General features: G+C 26.1%; 2 protein-coding genes across 3 annotated transcripts; both read left to right on the forward strand.

The window, feature by feature from the left end:
- The first annotated feature begins 4,697 nt into the window (after positions 1 to 4,697).
- Positions 4,698 to 5,651, forward strand: LOC126552803 (uncharacterized). The gene has a single exon (XM_050207783.1). It carries the CDS (start codon positions 4,698 to 4,700, stop codon positions 5,649 to 5,651), a length of 954 nt encoding a protein of 317 aa, XP_050063740.1.
- A 4,289-nt stretch (positions 5,652 to 9,940) lies between these two features.
- On the forward strand, positions 9,941 to 18,150 carry LOC114130154 (uncharacterized). Of its 2 annotated transcripts, XM_050197214.1 has the most exons (5): positions 9,941 to 10,370; positions 13,402 to 15,995; positions 16,057 to 17,443; positions 17,506 to 17,653; positions 17,720 to 18,150. In XM_050197214.1, the coding sequence occupies exons 1-5, from the start codon at positions 9,999 to 10,001 to the stop codon at positions 17,920 to 17,922; spliced, it is 4,704 nt and encodes a 1,567-aa protein (XP_050053171.1). In that variant the 5' UTR covers positions 9,941 to 9,998; the 3' UTR covers positions 17,923 to 18,150. The 2 variants fall into 2 exon arrangements, with proteins under 2 accessions (XP_050053171.1, XP_027850861.2); XM_027995060.2 differs by having other exon boundaries at positions 17,506 to 18,150.
- Positions 18,151 to 19,909: the final 1,759 nt, after the last annotated feature.

Consider the following 19,909-nt stretch of genomic DNA (forward strand, 5'->3'; position numbering starts at 1 on the left):
GCGCGCCGTCAAAGCAACACGATCGCCGCCGCCGCGTTACGGAACGGCGACGACGACAATGGCCCGTGGAAACGTGTCCGTAACGCACACGACGGATTTAAAATTTTTGTAGGGCCGGAAATGTCACCGCGCAACGAATTCATGCGATATTTCGCGTCCGCGTACCAGGGCGACATGCAGTCGGATCGCCGGCGGACGGCGGACCGGCCACGAGCGGTCGGCCGTCTGTCGGAATTTCCACAAAACGAGTCCACCGGGTATCAGGATCCCAGGACGTTGGCCGCGTCGTTCGTCGCGGCCGACCGTAGACGATGTTATTATTGTAATACGATTATAATGGATATGCTCGCGTAGACGTAGCGAAGGAATCGACATAATAATGTCATATACGATTGAGTACTAGAAAAAAAAACAAAACAAGTTAGTTTTGACTGTTTGGAGAACAATAAATATTACTATGTGTTTTCTTTTTTAAGACCACGACCTTATAAACCATAAAGTGTTGATATTATGGACCATCATTTTGAACTGAAAAAATGTCGTCTATAGTTGTTGTTATTTACAAAAAATATCGGTTATATTATTTTTAGATTAGAAAAAATAACAATGCTTTGTGTTTATAACGGGATAGTCGAATTGCACTTATTACCTAAAAAGAAATGGTCGAATTGCACTTAGGTTGAAAAAAGGTAATAGTTGAACTGCACTCGGTTAAAAATTAGGTAGTAATCGAATTGCACTCATTCAAAAAAAGAGTTAAAATGGAAAAACCGTGGAAACCCGTTAAAAATATTGTGAATCTTATGTTTACGAATGCTACAGTAAAAATGTATAATATAATATAATATAATGTATAATAATATAATATATAAGAATAATTATAATGTATAAATATATAATTAACATAATGTAATGTATAAAACAATCATTTTTAACCACGCCAATGATTAAAATCATTGTCAGTTCTAAGCCTGTAAGTGGGAAGGAAAATGAATGTTTACTAAATGTTTAACTCCTTCAAATGTATGATAATTTGGTTGAAATACTTTTTTTGAGCCCAAGTGCAATTCGACTACTACCTGCTTTTTACCCGAGTGCAGTTCGACCATTACCTTTTTTAAACCCAAGTGTAATTCGACTAAGATGAGTGCAATTCGACCATACCCGTTTATAAGTATACACTCTGTATACCTGTACGTAGGTATTTCAGTATTTGCTCTACTCGTATTTTTTACGTTTTTTTATTCGTTTTTAATTATTACTATATGGTATTATACTATTAATATTTGTAATTTATAACGTTAGACACGGTTAAGTTTTAAGTCCAGTATAACGGTGTGAATAATATGCACGATGAATAAATCGAATTAAAATTAATCTAAAATGTTTGGAAAATTTCATTGTACATAGAAAATATTGATATGTGAAATGGTTGAAATTAAAGTTTCCAATACCTATGGTTTTTATTCTAAATTAATATACGTACTAATTAAAATCGTTATTTTTTATTTAAATTTATTAAAATTAAAACTTTTGGATATTGTTAGAATGTTGTGAAACACCAATTATGAAGAACGTTTTTAAAATTAAAAATTGTAGTAATCAGTTAGTTATAAAATAATTTGCAAATTATTACGATCTTGTTGAATTTTTTATTCAAAAATTGAACGTCCAATGTCCCTAAAAATGAAGGGTTTATTATTTTTATTCCATTAAGAAAACAAAAAGGGATCTTATTGTATTAATTTATCAAGTTTTAGGTATTAAATACGTTAACTTTCAATCGTGTATTATAAAAAAAAGATTTCAAATAGTCCAAATATTTTGTTTAAAAAATTCTAATATAATAATACCTACATAGTAATAGTATGGCTACATAGTAAAAATTTCAAATTTTCTTTTATAGTTCTAGTATGAAAAAAAGTAAGTATTGCAAATCATAATAAAATAGATTTTTTTTTTGTAACTTGCAGTCTTCTAAATTATTAATCGGATCTAATTTTCTAACACACATAAACACATTACCATTGAAGTTTAATATTAATAATTTTGTTAACTTTAAATATTAATTTAATTTTTATTTAATTTTTTTTTTTAATTTTTTTATGATTCTAAAAGGTGATGATTAAGTAAACAAAAATAATTAGGATAAATTGTACTTGAGTCATTGTAAAATTAATAGGTAGGTACTTAATTTATTTCTCTGCTCAAAATCTAAAATGATAAAAATAAGTAATACTGTTTTTATTAGAATACTGATAAAGTATTATGTCTTAGTTATATATACTTAATTATATAAGATAAAATTAATTTTTTTGGTATTAAAAAGTGTATTCTTCATTCAATAATTTGTGTATCATATTGATACAGTTTTTTCTATAATAGAACACTTTTTTAAAACTTATACTACCTATTTTATCTATTTTATTAATAATATAAAAAAATTATTTACGGTATTGTTATTAAATGCCTTGAATTTATAAAACAGCGTTAATACATTGCAGGTACACAGTTATTTTATAAGCAACATGTCGTCTAGTTATGAGGTGCCTATACGATCACACCATGAAAGCGGTGCATGGACAATAATAATATTACACCTATACAACATAAAAATAATGAAATACTATATGAATAGAGTTAAATAAAAGAGAAATGGTTTTTTTTGTCCAAATACCTATCTATCTGCTGTTTATTGTCAAAATAATTTATGTTGTGAGAATAATATAAGTTAAATAAAAATATCTATTAAATTAAAATATTATATTTTTTTGTTATACACTTAAAGATAATCATTGTAGATTAATAAAAAAAACACTTGAGAAAGATTTAATAGCAATAATAATAAAATTATGTTTAAAAAATAAAAAATTAAGAAACAAAAGATACTTAGGAAGTTTTATTTTTCATCATGATAATTAATATTGATAGTACGATATTGTTGATCTATTTATGCGTCATAGACATCTATATTCTATAATGACCATCCCACATCGATAAAAATAAGATAATATTAAAAAATGTTTTCCAATTGTGTATAGGTGATAGTAATTTTTATAAAGGATTATGTGTACGTTTTAAGGTGAACTACACGCGTGATACGCTTAAACCGATTAAAATCAGCGTTCGGTGGCTACTTAATTTATAACAATAAATATTGCAGTACGCGATACTAAATAATATAATCTCATATTATGAGTTTAGCCGTGGAGGATGTAGAAAGACCAAGGACTCACAAAACCATAACTTCGTTTTTAAATTAAATTTTGTTTATATTTTTCATGTTTGTAACAAACCGTATAATGCGTATGCACCTGTGACCTGTATAAGAATAGTTGATTATGATCGGTTTGGAAGCATAATAATATACAAATTATATTTCATAATATAAGATAATGAATATTTTTCGTATATTTTATTTTGGGTTATTTAAATGTTAATAATAATGATAGTAATAATAAACAATAGCGTCCAGTTATTCAATTGTCGAATTTTGTAATTTTATTCAAATTTGAACTTAAAATATCTATAAAAAATAATTGTCTTTAAATATCGTTTTAGTATTATGAATTCTAGTATTATGGTACTTATCTTGTATTAAATGTTCAAAATTAATATATTATACAAATTAAAGAAAGATATTAACATTTTTCAAAACAAAGTTTTTTTAGTTTGTAACTTTTTGTGATTTTAATTAATTTTGTAAAAAATGTACCTTCTAATGTATATGAAAAATGTTTTTCTGTGAAATCTTGTATTAAACATCCAAAAGTTTTGATTGAGTGAATACATTTTTATTGAAATTTATAGAACAAAAAATTTTAAAAATCAAAAATTTCTTATGACTATAAAAAGCTTAAAAAAAATCAAAATATTTAGAAAATTATGTATATAGTGGGTACCCGGTACCTATATAGAAAATGATAATATTATCATTATTTTAGTGAAAATCTCAAGTATCTACGATTATTCGTTTTTTTAATTGAAATAAAAAACAAAAATCGTGGGAAGAAATATTATACAGGTTAAGCAGTTATAAAAATTTTAAATTCAAATCATTTAAAAAATAGATTAATTTGACTTTCCAGTAGACATTTTCTTTTAATACAGGTTTTAAATATTAGTAAAAAAATGATAATGTAAATACTTATTGAAAATTTAATATTAATTACATTTACAATTAATAATTTAATTACAAATTAGTTTGTTTTTGGTTTATAATAAAATAATTATAGTTTTTCCTTATTTTATTTATTTATTTTTTTGTTTTTCCTGATCATAAAAAAGTACTGGCTTCAGTTATAATTTTGACCTCTGTAAAGTACAGATTAAATTCTATTTTCCTTTCAAAACCACTCTTAAAGCTTACAATTTTATCAACTACTTATTTGTGTACACATACAAAACAAAAAAAAATTAAGTGCCTACATCATTGTAAAATCGGTGTCACGTCATTTCATCGCGGCTAAATGCATCGTGCATCAATTCATCGTGGTCATTTTATCGCAACGTCAATTTATCGCGTTATAAATAAATCGCGCGACAATTTATCGCGTGTTATCGTTTTTAAGGTTTTTGAACTCTAATGATCTCTGCTAATACTAGCCTCAGTCTTATGACAACTGTCAAATCGTCATTTTACCCGTCGTGTATTTATCGAGTACGCTAATTTATTATTATAATAAAATTATTCTATTATGACTTTTCAAATGCTAAAAACTGAGAAAGGGAAGGATATGCTTTGCTTCGATGGCCACATTTTTTTAAAAGAAAAAGAAAATGACACGAAATCCATATGGAAATGTAATCAGTATTATAAAAATAAATGTCGTGGACGACTTCACCTAAGCGAAGGGAAAATATTAAAAAACACTGACCATAATCACGTTCCAAATTCTTCAGAAATTCAGGTAAAAAAAACACTAAATAACCTAAAAGATATAGCCAGTAATAATAGTGATATGAGTACACAATCGGTAATAGGTTCAGCACTTAATCAAATTCCTATTGAATCGTCTGGGCAGTTACCTAATATAAATATACTTAAACGTACTATTCAACGTGTACGTAAGCAAAAATTACAGTTGCCCAACACCCCGACAGACTTAAATTTTATCATACCCGATGAAATGACAAAAACCATAGATGGAAATCTTTTTTTGCAATATGATAGTGGTATTAATACTGAACGAATTTTAATTTTTTCAACAACACGTTTATTGTATCTTATGACACAATGCGACAATTGGTTTTGTGATGGCACATTTTCCAGTGCACCATCATTATTTTATCAATTATATACAATTCACGCTGTTCAGTATTCTAATGTGTTACCGTCTGTTTACATCTTATTGCCAAATAAAAAAGAAAACACCTATAAACGTATGTTTCAAGCACTAAAAACAATTGAGCCTGATCTAAGTCCTAAGACAATTATGGTCGACTTTGAAAAAGGTGCAATGAATGCAATAACTTCTGAATTTCCTGAAGCAAAACTAAAAGGTTGTTTCTTTCATTTGTCGCAATGTATTTGGCGACAAATTCAAGCCGCAGGCCTCCAAAAAAAATATATAGATGACGTAACTTTTGCGCTACAGATTCGTAAACTACCAAGCTTGAAGGATGGCACAATTGTTTTACATCGATCTTAAATCAATGTCATCCAAGTATATGGAAATTTATATTAGCATTGAAAAAAGAGGAAAACACGAATAAAATAAAAATCGAACAATATATAGCTGGAGAATGTCCACCAGCAAAAAAAAAGTATCAAGATAAAGCTCAACGTCTAAAGCAAATATGCTATGATTTTGAAAATAGATCTATCGACGACTATTTACAAGGAATAGCTCATAACTTTCAATTGCAATTGTAAATTTTGTAAATAATGTATATTATGTAAACGACAAACAATATTTATTGTGATTAATGTTTTTGTGATTATTTAAATAATAAAATATTATAAATTTATAATAAAATTTGGCGATAAATTGACGTGCGATTAATTGCGACCACGATAAATTAACATGCGATGAATTGACCGCGATCATTTGACGCGCGATGAATTTAGTTACGGTAAATTGACGTATATCCGTAAAATCAATACATTCATTGTTTCACTCAGAATTTAAATTAACCTTAGTTAGATATTATCAATTTTCATGTTTTATTTAGGAATGATATTTTATGCACTTTGACTTGGGCACTATGCATTCATAAAAATATTATACGAGAGTGTTTTACTTAATAATAGAATTAAGAACATTTTAACGTAATAAATAATAATAACTAAATCGAAAATGCTTGGAAATTGTATATAAGGTTCCATATAATAATTATTTTATACTAAAATCGTAAGATCTAAAAAATATATACACTTAATTTTTTATTTCCATTTTAATTTAAATTGTTGACAAAATTAGATACCTATTTAAATAATAAATAACAGATTTTAGTTGTTTTATTGAAATTCAGAAATATTATTCGTGGACATTTTTCTGTTAACATATATTATTATATTACATATTTACATATATAACATTTATACACATTCAGACATTTTCAAATGCAATGTTTTCGGAAAAATGTAATTCAATGTATCGTAAAATTAATTAATTAATAGTAATACAAATATGTATTTAGTTTAGTAATCATATTAATAAAATAAATAAATAAAAAAAAAAACAGGACATTTTTTTTGCAATTATATAGTAAAACATTAAACAATATGCAATACTTATAAATATTATAAATACTACGAAAAACGGGAAAATACCCAGTTTAAAGCAATATGTATGGTGATCCTTAGTTATTAAATTAGGTATACTAACAAACCGTTTTTAGTTAGAATTGTTTTTCGTATGCAATGTTGTAATTTCTTTGAATTCAAATTTAACAAATACAATACAGTTACTTATAATCATTGACGAGATATACTCGATAGGTATATATAATATACAGTGAAGTGGTTATTCACTTTCCCCTTTTTATTTTGTATTTAAAATAATGAATATTTGCTATACTATTATGAATATGTATTGGTACATTATTTAGAATTTTATTATATAATTTCTTAGATGTACATTTAAATGTTTTAATATTTATTTCAATGTTTTTAAGTCAGATAGAAAACTTTTAATCATTTAACTCACAATATTTTATAGGTACAAATTGAGTATTCAAGTAAATATCGCCAAGCATTGGATGAACATAAAAACAATTTCCGGATTTCTATTGAATGACGAACACATTAAAAATGATTTGTTTTTCTCTGTAGTATGAAATATATTATTTTCACAATCACCGTTATACTGTATTTTATTGTTCAATAATATATAAATGTAGGTACTCAAACCTATAATATTGATATGTATAGAATTTAGATTATGATTAAAAAATTATTATTTTATTTTTATTCTCAGTTTCATACTATTATATGGTTATTATAGAGAATTATTGTGGAATGTATACAAGTGTAAGGGTTATTACCTACTTATTATTTTCCTCAGTAAAAATATTGACAGAAAACAAATCGAAGATCATTTATAATGATTAGTATTTTTTTCAAACAATGAATTGAAAATTAAAGAAATATTAGAGCTAATGGATGTTGTGGTGATTAATTCAAAATTTAAGATTTTTTTTTTTATATTATAACTACTTTACGGTCAAAATAATTAATTTTAAATGAACCTATGTTTAGAAAATTGTACATTGTATTTCAAAACACAATTCAAACTAATTATTTACAAAATATTTTTTCAGTATAAAATATATGATATACTATTTATACACAGTATTAAGAAACAATGCATAAATTAAAAGTAATAAGTAGCAGATACTATTTTGTAAATAATTATGAAAATACGTATGTAATAAAATTTATTTTTATTAAAAAGTTGTAAAAGATATAATATTATAATATTATTTATTTTTTTGTTAACAACAAAATTTGTTACATTATAATATTATTTATCTTAAAAAGTTTAATTGATTAATAAATATTGTATTTTTAATAAAGTATCAATTATAAACATTATTTTTGAAATTAAAAGTAAACAATTTAGTTATAACCAATAAAAATTATACAATTTTTAAAAAACCTATTTAATTTTAAATTTTAAATTTTAAAATACACGAGGTATTTATCTAATTGTAAATTTAATTTATATTTTGATTTTTGTGCTTATAAGAATGCCAAATTACGAGTACAAACCCTATTATTAATTTTAATTTGTTTTTCAAAAAATTGTTGCACGCACTTTCATATTTATTGACTATAGGAACTGTAAGAAAATTATATTGAAAATTAAACAAATAGCTCTCGATAAAATAATATGAACCTAATTAAAATTGGACACCTATATCTATTACATTGTTATAATATTGCTTAGATATTAATTATTTTTTAAATTTAATAAATTGAATCCAAAAAGAACACAATCCAAACAAATAATTAAAACTGCCAGTATCAATAAATAATTGAATGTTTTGCCCTAATTTCAAACACTGATTATATTAATATTCTATAGTTTATAGGTCATTCTATAGATTTATATAGTTAATTATACTTGATATTTCATCTCAATAAAATATTACTTGTCTTTTTATGCACGTATTGGCCATAAGTAGGTACATCACTGTTTCCTACATTGTCCTAAATTACAAAAATCATACAATCTAGAACAATTATCTAAAAGGAAATTAAAAAAAATATTTATTGTAGGTACATTAAAATATTATTAAATAGATATTTACAATAATTATAGATATGAAGGTATATGCAAAAAAAAAAAATATAATATAATATTATCAATATCATACATAATGGAATATTCGTTCTTGCAAATTCAAGGAAAAAAGATTGCTTAGTTATATGAAATAAATTATCTACATGTGAGTTATTTTCATTTTTTATTTTGTTAATGCTGTCAATTATTATACATGAACTATAACTATGAACCAAATTTCTATTTTTGAATCCAACAACTAGGAAATATTAATTATTTTGAAAATAACGTGTTAAAGGTATTTCAAGTTTTTACATCTATAGGTTTAGTTAATAGAATACAGTAAATGGATAGAAGTATAGATTTTGAATGTGACAACTGACGACATTAGGAAATTAAAATGTATATGTTGGAAACTACAGAAATTAACCAAGTGATGGTTGTAATATGCGAGAATCAGAAGACAGTATAGATGTTTGTATAATATTGTTTATTTATATTTATTGTTTACTATGGGTAGAAATTTAAATGTAGAAAAACAATGTTTGAAAAAAAATAACGTGAACGTTTATCTGTAAATAAATACTGTCAGAATATTTCTACTTATAATAATTAATAACATGTATTTAACTATAGTAAGTTTTTTCTACCAAGACATGAAATAATACTTTTTAATATTTATAACACTTTATGTAATTTTATGCATTTTACTACCTATAAGTCTACGTATTTTTAACATAATATTTTACAGAAAGTAAAATATAATTATTTTAAATTTATTCAAAATAAACGAATGTAATTAAACCCGGAAATTCGACAGAATACGTTTATTATAGTCAATAATATAAGTATAAATATAGTGTTTTATTTAGCGTGTTTATCAATATAGATAGTACCTATATAAATTTTTCTAAGTATTATAATATTTTATAATTCATAATTTTTTTGATAGTTATACGCATTTTATCGATTGTTCTGACATCATTCAATGGAGGTAGACAATAGATATTTTTCTTTCTTTTTTATTTGTCATGGTTTTAATTGTTTTCACTTGCAGCTAACGAACCGGACGATAATCTTATAACCGCATGTCAACCAGTAGTTCCGGAGGCTAGAATTTTCCACATTGGTCAATGTTTATTTATTTTTTTTTTATTACACAGTTTTTTGTTTCCCTTCGTTCGAATCCGGAGAAAGGTTTTTCCAGACGACCACTCCGAGTAAAAGTGATTTAGTATCGTGACGACGCTCCTGACATGCCGACATAACATGCTTCTGATACGTCTTGTGTTGTGCGTAATATGTCCCACCGCTTTATCATCAAACGTGCACTCGGTACTTCCCGAAAGTGATGATAGAAAAATTAACGATGGAGACGAATACGGTGTGCGAAACTATGTATCTGATCACGAGCTTCCAAGGGATGTGCCAACAAGGGTTAAGATCGTTGGGGACTTGGGGACCCCACCTCCTAGTGTTAAATTGGATTTTGTACCTCAACAGACGTACGTTCAGGTCCGTAGATATGATGCTGTTAAGCGACTTCCGCAAGAGGCTGCAATGGAAGAAGCTGCAACATCAGAAGAAATGGCAAACGCACCTAGACTAAGGGAAGTCGTAACTCACAAGAAGACACAAGAGGTCAGTTAAACATAAAATATTTTGTTTTAAAAAACTATGATGTGTTTAGTATAGAGATATATCTTAAAAATATATAAATTTATAGGGTATAGGTAATATAATATATATTTACATTACTTAGTTAAATAAACATCCATTTTATATATTAATATTTCATTCAATTTTATTTAAAATTTAGTTAACTGTCTAAAACTTTGGAATTTTCTAAATATTCTAAATCATTAAATTAAATTAAATTAAATTAAATCATTCTAAATCTATAGAATAAAATATTACTAACCCACAATGTTTTTTTTCTATAATAAAATTAACAAATGAAGGTACACCATACATTATATAGTACATGAAAATTAATTATTTATTATTAATTGTTATGCAGTTATGATTTATCTACTCATTTCATAAATTTAATATTTATTTTATCATCGTGATATATATGTATATATAATGATTTTTATACAATAATATTGTATATGAGATAGACATAGATAATGAGCACTTTTTAACTATCTATTTAATTTTTATGAACTAAACAATTCGTTCTTCTTATTTTTCTGGAAGTAATATACTATGAATAATTTTAGCATTTTCAATTTTCTATTCAGTTATATTTTTAATATAAATATAGTTAAATATTGTATCTAGATATAAATATTTGAATAAAGTTTAATTAGAGTAGACAGAATTTGGTAGTATGTGTTGTAAGTTATAACTCATAAATTTTAATTATTTTCTGATTAGTCATCTATAACTTATTAGTTGTTTATAATTATTTTATTGTCGTAATGATGTATAATTAATAATTACATATGTACGTTAACATTTAACATAGCACGCCAAAAATTATTATTTGTGTGTCCTTAATATTATTTAAATGAATAATATTGTAATATTAAACCAATATTTTTAATTAATCTTGACTATTAGTGTTACCTAAATTTACAGTTTTTTAATTGTTTAAATAGTTCATCTATACATTATATTATTATACTCAGATATTGAAAAAAAAATGATCAAAATTGCAAAAATATAAAAACCTAAATAAAAATATCAAAAATGCTATAATCATTTAATGAAGTTTTCCAAGAAAAAATATTGGGAGTTGGTCTGATAATGACAAGCATTTAAAAGATCGATAAATAAAGCCCGGCCCCAGTTTCTAAAACGGTATACAATTTTTAATTTTTGAGATTCATTAAGGATTACGTTTCAAGCCATTCTCATAATTCATTTTTTTTCAAAATTTTGTTTATTTTTACATTAAATTTACTAAAATACCTTTAAGGAAATGTATAAAACATATCTAAGAAATCACGTTAATTGTATCTAGTATACATTTATAAATATAAATGGTGAAGAATTGATTAATATTGGTTTTAGTATTTTTTATTTTAAGGAACATACGATTTTAGCGTATAAATAATTGTATATTTACTTCATAAAATAATCGGTTCTATTCACTATTTTTCAGTATTAATAGTTTATAGGTAACTGATCAATTATTACTTTTTCAATGTTCATTACATTTTCGTGTACAGCAATCGACGGTATTAAAGTATTTCTTGTAACATTTTTAACATTTTTCTATCTTTTCAATAGTTGACTTAGAATACTTAGATAAACTATTTTACGACTACTACTTCCATGACATAATAGTAGCAAACAGAAATTACTTAAAGGTCTAAATACATATAGTTCACAATTTTAATATAATTTTAAAATAGACAGTAATACTTATAATTTGTTGTTAAAAACTTAAATTAAATTGTTAAAGTATATATTTTTTAAAAAAATTATAGTTTTATATATTAAATACAAAAATTATAAATTATACTTAAAATAAAAAATAATTTTAAAAGTAAAAACCAAATAATTTTTGATATCATATAGTTGAAAATATTAAATTTTGTTGATTAATGAGATACTAATTTTAGAATCATATCTTGTATTTTAATAAAATTATTTTATAACACAAATTAATTAAAGTATTATATTCATGTTTATAGAGCTAAGTTTTTCAAAATTAAAATTTAAAAATACTTAGAAACACTTTTTAAATATATTAATTTGTTTGAAATCTAAATGATATTTCTAAAATTATCGATATAATGGATATAATAGGTATAATTTATACATATTAAAACAAGGTAGATTTCTAATAGATATAGCTTATTTATTAAATGAATTATTAGTAAATAATTATTGCTTTAAACAGAAATATAACAATCAATAAAATTTAAATAAAAATAAAAATAAAATACATTTTATATGTATTAGTAGGTAGTAATATTCAAATTAACAATATCGTTAGCAATAAAAAAAAATAGTAAAAATGACTAATAAATTATTAAATGGAATAAGTACTATTTTTAAACTAATGATATTTCTTGATTTAAAAATTAATTAATTTTATAATAGAGAGTTATTTATTACAAAAAATTCTTTTATAACGTTACACATGTCATAATGCATGTAGGTACTTACTTGTTGTAGTCATATATGACAACGGTTTCGAAAACCACGTAATTATGAAGTTTAAACCACATCATACTCGATTTCACGACTGTTTCATATTGTTTCCTGATAATTGAACTCAAGGCCTCCCGTATTGTGTATCGAAATATAGACTATTTTTCATCGAATTCAATGTAATATCATCCATATAGATCTCTCTTGTAGTTTCTAAAATTCTGAACGATTTATTCATAATATGTAAGAAAAATCTTTTTATTTTTTAAAACAATAAGTGTAGAACACACATTTAGTATTTTATATTAACAATTTGGTCTTCTATTTGTTTTTAGTACTAAACAAAGTACGTATATTTTAGACATACAATTTCGTGTGAAAAAATAGTGGACAATGGCGTATCACATTGATATAAATGAAAACTAAGTTAATATCAGTTGCTTATTATTCACGTGAACAATAGTGGGGAAATCAATAGATTTCATGAATATCACATGTCTTAATCGATGTTTAAATATAATAGAAAGTTAGAGTTATTATAATTAATATTTTTAATTCTTAGGTGTATGAGGAACAAGGTTATGAAGATGCCGGATACGATCATGGCGGTTCAAAAAAATTAAAAATTGAAGAAGAAGTAAAAGATAATCAAAGCGTAGAGGTTTTTGGACCTAAAAATAGTTCATCACAAAATGTAGAAGAAACTAAAGACCATTTAGCAACAGTGGCACCATCAGGTCGGGGAACTTGGAGTCGACATAAAACAACTACAGGCAAAAAAACTAGATATGAAGATGATGGTGATAAAAGAAAAGTAATTATAAATGATAGCAACCCTATAAGTGAAAAATCATCAGGTAATTATTCAAAGTTTGACGGAGGAAAGATAATTGTTGTGCAAAACCTAACACAATCTGAAAAAAAAGATTCTAAAAATGAAGGCGCGGAATCTAGACGTGTACCTAGTTTTAGTAAGACTAAAGATAATGTAGAACCAACAACTTATAGACCAATTATGAGACATGATAGTTCTCGAAATACGGTGAAACAAAATAAAAATGATAATACGAATAGGACCAGAAGTAGGCCAAGAAAACATCAAAAGCAAGAAAGTGACGTACAAAAATCTCAAACAGATGTGATAGGAAGTTATGATAATTCTCCTTGGATTCCAATTTCACCACCAACGGATTATAAAAGAAATAATAATGTAAATAAAAAACCAGTAAAATCGAAAATGAATTCGGAACTACACGAATTAAATGGCCATTCTACAAAGTATGGGTATTCAATAAATCACGATACTGCGCCATACCAATATGTATTTCCAACTGATGTTTTGACACCAGGTTCATCAAATAAGCCGGATAGAAAATCAAGGCCTAAGTTAGAAAACTTAGGCGTAACTGATAGAAAACCACAAGTGTCATCATATTCAAATTATGAATTTATTCCTCAGACGAATTACGATGGTAGTGCCATAAATTCAAAACATAAAAAAATAAAGAAGTCTTCAGGAGAAAATTTTTCTTTTGATACTATAAATTTACCTTCGAATAATTTAAAAACAGGTATTTCACATAATATTAATAAGCAAAACGGAAGTGCTTCAAATCAAAGACAAAAAAATAAAACTGTTCAAAGTGGACCATCAGAAAATTTCAATATAAACTTTAAAATTGAACCTCAACAAGAGAAAAAAAAGAAAAATCACAGAGATATTGAAACAGAATTAGGAAATCGTGGAAATTCAGGATCACGATACACAGGTTCTATTGTTCAAGATGTTAGCCCACCTAAAACGTACGATGCGCCATTTATAACCAGACTTAAAAAAAATAACCATGATTCCCGTGGAGATCCAACTATACGCGTTTATCCAAAATATGAGTTTTATCCAAATTATCAAAATGTGCAGCATCACTTAAACGATGAAATCCATCATGGACAAAGACCATTAAATAATATGAACTCAGGACATGCAAGTATTGAATCAAATCACAGTCCTCCACATAGTATAAAACATGATAGTTCACGTCTTTCTGAATACTCAAAATTTAATAATAGACCAAAAAACATTTATAAGCAATCAGATGAGCCTTCTGGAAGTTGGGAAAACTATCCTAAAATTAGAGGCCAAACATCTCAGCTATCAGAAGATAACTATTCTAAATTTAATAAAGGAGATGGTTATCCGACATATGAATCGAATAAAAGATATGAAGGATCTGGTACTAAATCATCGTCTATTTACAGATTGATACCATATGAGAAGTCAGTGAAAATGAACAACCCATATTCATATGTATATCACGATGATCATTATCCTTCGGGAAGTCGATACAGTGGAGTAAAAGTTGAAATAACAACACAAAGCCCTAAATTAAGCGACAGAAATGTATATTGGAATAGCCGACATCCTCATTTACCAAAGGACTCAATAAAAAATACCGAAGAACTAAGAGGTCGAGATAAATCCGAATATGAAAATACCCGCCACGTTGAAAATTTAACTTTGGCGCATTTTTCAGGACATCATAAATCTGGTTCTTATCGTCCACTTCCTATACAATACAATGAACGGGTGAACAATTTGGCTAAACTTCTTAACGATAACTATCCAAAAAGAACACGTAGAGATTTAGAAGTAATAAACATTGCTTCAAGTGGTACTACTACTGAAATTCCAGTCGATACTGTTGTATATCCTCATTATAAAAAAGCTCCGAAACAATCGGCATTAAGGTATGCTACGAATCCAATATTGACACCACGTAAAACTGCAGGAGGTATGGAGTTTTACGCTTCTACAGATAATGTTCGGTGTACTGATATGTCAGCACCAACTGACATTGTACCTAAAAGAACTGAAGATGGCGAATGGAAGGGCGAACCATCTAATAATAATCCTAGAGTAGATGCTCTTGGTGATAAGATAGGGTGCTTCAAAACAAAATATTTTGGTAGCGATCCTTTAGACAATCCTATCTTTAAAGAAAAAGATGTTGGATTTCCGGATGTATTATTCACTGTGAAAAAATCTCCAGAAAAGGAAAAAGACGATACTCAACCAGGCAAGCCACACGCGAACTGGAATTTTGCTGACGAACTAATTTCTGACCATTGGTTCCCTAGTAAGGATGTACGAAGCCGAAGGTAAATTATAAATCATAAAGCAATAATTTTTAATTCAACACTCAAATTTATTTTTTCACAGATCACATAATAATACTTTACCCATTAATCATAAAATTGAAGGTATGGACTCAATTATACCAGAACCAGTTATTTTAACCTTTCCAACTAAAATATCAACTGTTATCTATAACAATGATACGAAAATAGAATCAGAAGATAGTGATTCTGATGTTTCTTCAAATGATGAACATATTTTACAATATTCAATTCAACATCCTACTCAAAAACCAGAATCTGTAGTAAAAAATAACCATTTAATAGACAATAAAATTGAAGGCCTTCTTCCACCACCACAAATAATAAAAAAGCCAAAAAAATTACAAAAGATTAAGAAACCAAAAATAAAAAAAGTATTGAAAAAGGTAAAAGTGGACGACGAAACAAACGATACTGATTTGCTTGATGTTCTTAGCCCTATTACTTCTTTTTTTACTGACGAAGATGACGTTATGGTTCCACCAGTTGTCCACAATTTCTTTAATATTAAAATGACACCATCTGCGAAACTTAAAACCACAACAATGGTAGACAAAAACATCGGCGAAACAGTAAACAGATTTCAAATTCAAAATTTTAGAAGAACCAAAAGAAATATGAAAGGTGTAGATTTAGAAAAACCAAAACAAAGAAAATTAAATATTTATAATAATACTAATGTGAGTTTATCCTCACCAACTGCTAGTGTAAGAATATATTCTCCAAAAAATGGTTCTTGGTTGCGAGATAAGAGAGACCATGTTTCTGTCAATGTAGATGTAAGAAGAAAAGAACCGCGGTATTACTATCATACTGAACGGCCACGAGTCCGAGTAAAAAGGGTAGTGCATAATCCTCCATCTTATAACAGAAAAGATCAAGTGTTTAGCAGTAAATATTTGGTGTCAGATCAGGATAATTCTGAAACTTTACCAGAGGAAATAAATGTGGCGTTTTCTACTGTACCTAGCTATGAGTCAACGACGGCAAAGTTCATACCAGCAATAGCATTTGGTGACAGCAAAACTAAAATAATTAATTACAACGACAGTGTAGCTAATAGTACAAACGGTATTGAAAGTACACAATTCGATAAAAAGGGTTCATTGATATATGTTAATAATCCAGACACTGGAGTTGGAAAATGGATGCAAGTGGTTAAAGTGAAAAACGAAGAAGACACAAAATCTGTTTTACCAAATGGTCCTGTTTATATAGAAAAAAAAATTAAGGATGGTATTGCTGAGGAATCTATTGGAAAATTTGGATTTAAAGGGTCTACTAAAGATTTATTCAGAAACGTATTAGGCCCTACAATAGATCATAGATTTAAATTTAGAATTCCAAATAAAGAATCTGTAAAGGAAAATGTCAAGGAAACACCAAAAAAGGCAGATTGTCCAAAAATTATACGACCGAAAAAAAAACAGGTTTGTCTAATAGGAAATGCTTTTTTTATTTAAAATATTAATGTTTATATTATGAATTTTAGATAAGAAGACGAACTACAACGACAACAACAACTACAGAAATACCTGTGGAAGAAGAAGTTGATGAGAGGCCTGAACAACATAGTGGAGAAGATGATAATACTGGACCTGTCCAAGAAGAAGATGAAGAAGAAGGAGGAGAAAAAGAAGGTGGCGAGAGAGAAGGAGGAGAAAGAGAAGGAGGGGAAAGAGAAGGAGGAGAAAGGGAAGGAGAAGGAGAAGGAGAAGGAGGAGGAAGAGAAGACGATGAAAATGAAGAAGAACCACATATTGAACGTCCTCAATATCAACAAGAAAGTGAAGAAAACTCTGATACTGAACAAGGTCAAGATCAAGATCAAGATATTCACGAGTCTAAAAGAAAAAAACCATATGCTAAGATTAAGAAACCAGAATATGGTATGTTTTTTTTTGGCTGAAGAGATAAAATTAATTTAATAATGTAATTTTTCAACTTTTTAAATAATTACATATTTTATTTTTATAATTTATTTTGTGAATACCTATGTTATGTTACATTTAGAATTTTTTATTGTAATATTTATGTTTTCATAACAATTGTAAATAAAATGACTTTTAAATCCAACTAAATATTAAAAAATATGTTGGTTATTATAGCTTAGCCTTTTTTCATAATAGATACCTATAACATCAATATACTATGCATAAAGAATATATTATAATATTTGACATAATGACATTATATATTTTGTTAACTCTTTTTCTATATTATTCATGGGTTATTGAAGTATATAAATTTGTTTGAAATGTTGTTGTTTAATTTAGAAAATAATAACAAACATACATGTCTAGTTATTGCTGCTTTACTACCATCGTCGTACAACATATGTTGTGTAATTATTTAACAAATCTAAAATGTTTTAAAATAAAATTGTTTATTATACGTCAATAGTTCGATATCCAAAGTAAAAATAATTGTTATAATTGTTATACGTTTGAGAGCAAAGATCATCGTAATGTATAAAATAGGTAGGTAAAGTGAGTACCACTCAGCTGTACATTAGATGTTGAGTGGGTCACTAATGCAAGTGTGTTCAATTTGAATTCAATGATGAATAAAAAACGATTGTAGGTAACCGGAAAAGGTCTAAAACTTTGTTATATTACCAAATAATTTCGTCCATACTGAAAATTAAAATATCTATTACAATTAATTGTCCTTACACATTATTTTAGATTTTATGGTTTCACTATGAACTACTTATTAAGAATCTTGCTAACAATTTTCAAAACTTAGATACAAAAAAGAAAGTTTTATTAGTTTTTAACTAGAAACTACAAAATGGTTTGCAATTTTTTGCGTTTTTTACATGGTGAAAATTTCAAGTATCTATTATTTTTTTTTCAAAATATAATTATCAAAAATTGTGTGAGAAGAAATAATAATTACGTTAAAATATATCGAATTTCATAAACTTTGAACTTGAAACTATCATAAACATTTATTTGGCTTCCCAGTAGAATTTTTGTTAAGTTGAAAAACTAATAAAGAACCTTATATTACATTTTTTATTGAATACATTTTATAAAAACAAAAATTTTTATTAATTTTTAATTACAAAATAATTTACTAATTATCTAAACTTTTATAAATTTTATCAATATTTTAACTTAAATCCATCCCTATTTTTAAAACAGAAGTTGTTTATCGAGTTATTATTGTGTTTTATAATATACTAATCCAAAAAAAAAAAAAAAAATACATCATGATAAAATCAATACTTACATTCATCACTTCGCTCAGGATCTAAAATGTTTTAATAATGTTTTTCATTTAAAAATTTAGTCATAACTAATAAGAAAACTATAGATAAAAAGTTGATATACTTATCAATTAAAGTTTTAAGTCCATTTGATACATAATCTAGAATATTTTAATTCTGTACGTTATATTTCTAATGTCGATTTTAACCATATTATTACCATATTTGAATCATCATTGAATATTAAATCAAATAAATTTAATAATATATAGGTATGGTAGGTACTAGGTTACATTAATTATAATTTATTATAATTTGTAGATACCTAATTATTTGTAATGTTTTCAAATCGAATAGTATAGGACATCTTTATAAAATGTTTAGAAAATGAATGTTGATTATTCAGTAAATAGGTATTATAATGTATTTTCAAATACATTATAATAATATTAATTATTATATTATTAAAATAGTACAATATAACTAATAGCCATAACATTAATTTTATGCTGTACGAATCGACTCATGGCTATTATAATTTATTATTACTAATAAATATAATTATATCGTAGAATCTCAAATTATGAAACAATATAGCTGAGGGTTAAATGTGATATAAAAATCATCAACAATTAATTTTTTTAAATGTAAAATATTGTATTAAGCATCATAATAGTATTTA

This window comes from Aphis gossypii, chromosome 1 (genome assembly GCF_020184175.1).
Source record: "Aphis gossypii isolate Hap1 chromosome 1, ASM2018417v2, whole genome shotgun sequence".
NCBI classification, from domain to species: Eukaryota; Metazoa; Arthropoda; class Insecta; order Hemiptera; family Aphididae; genus Aphis; species Aphis gossypii.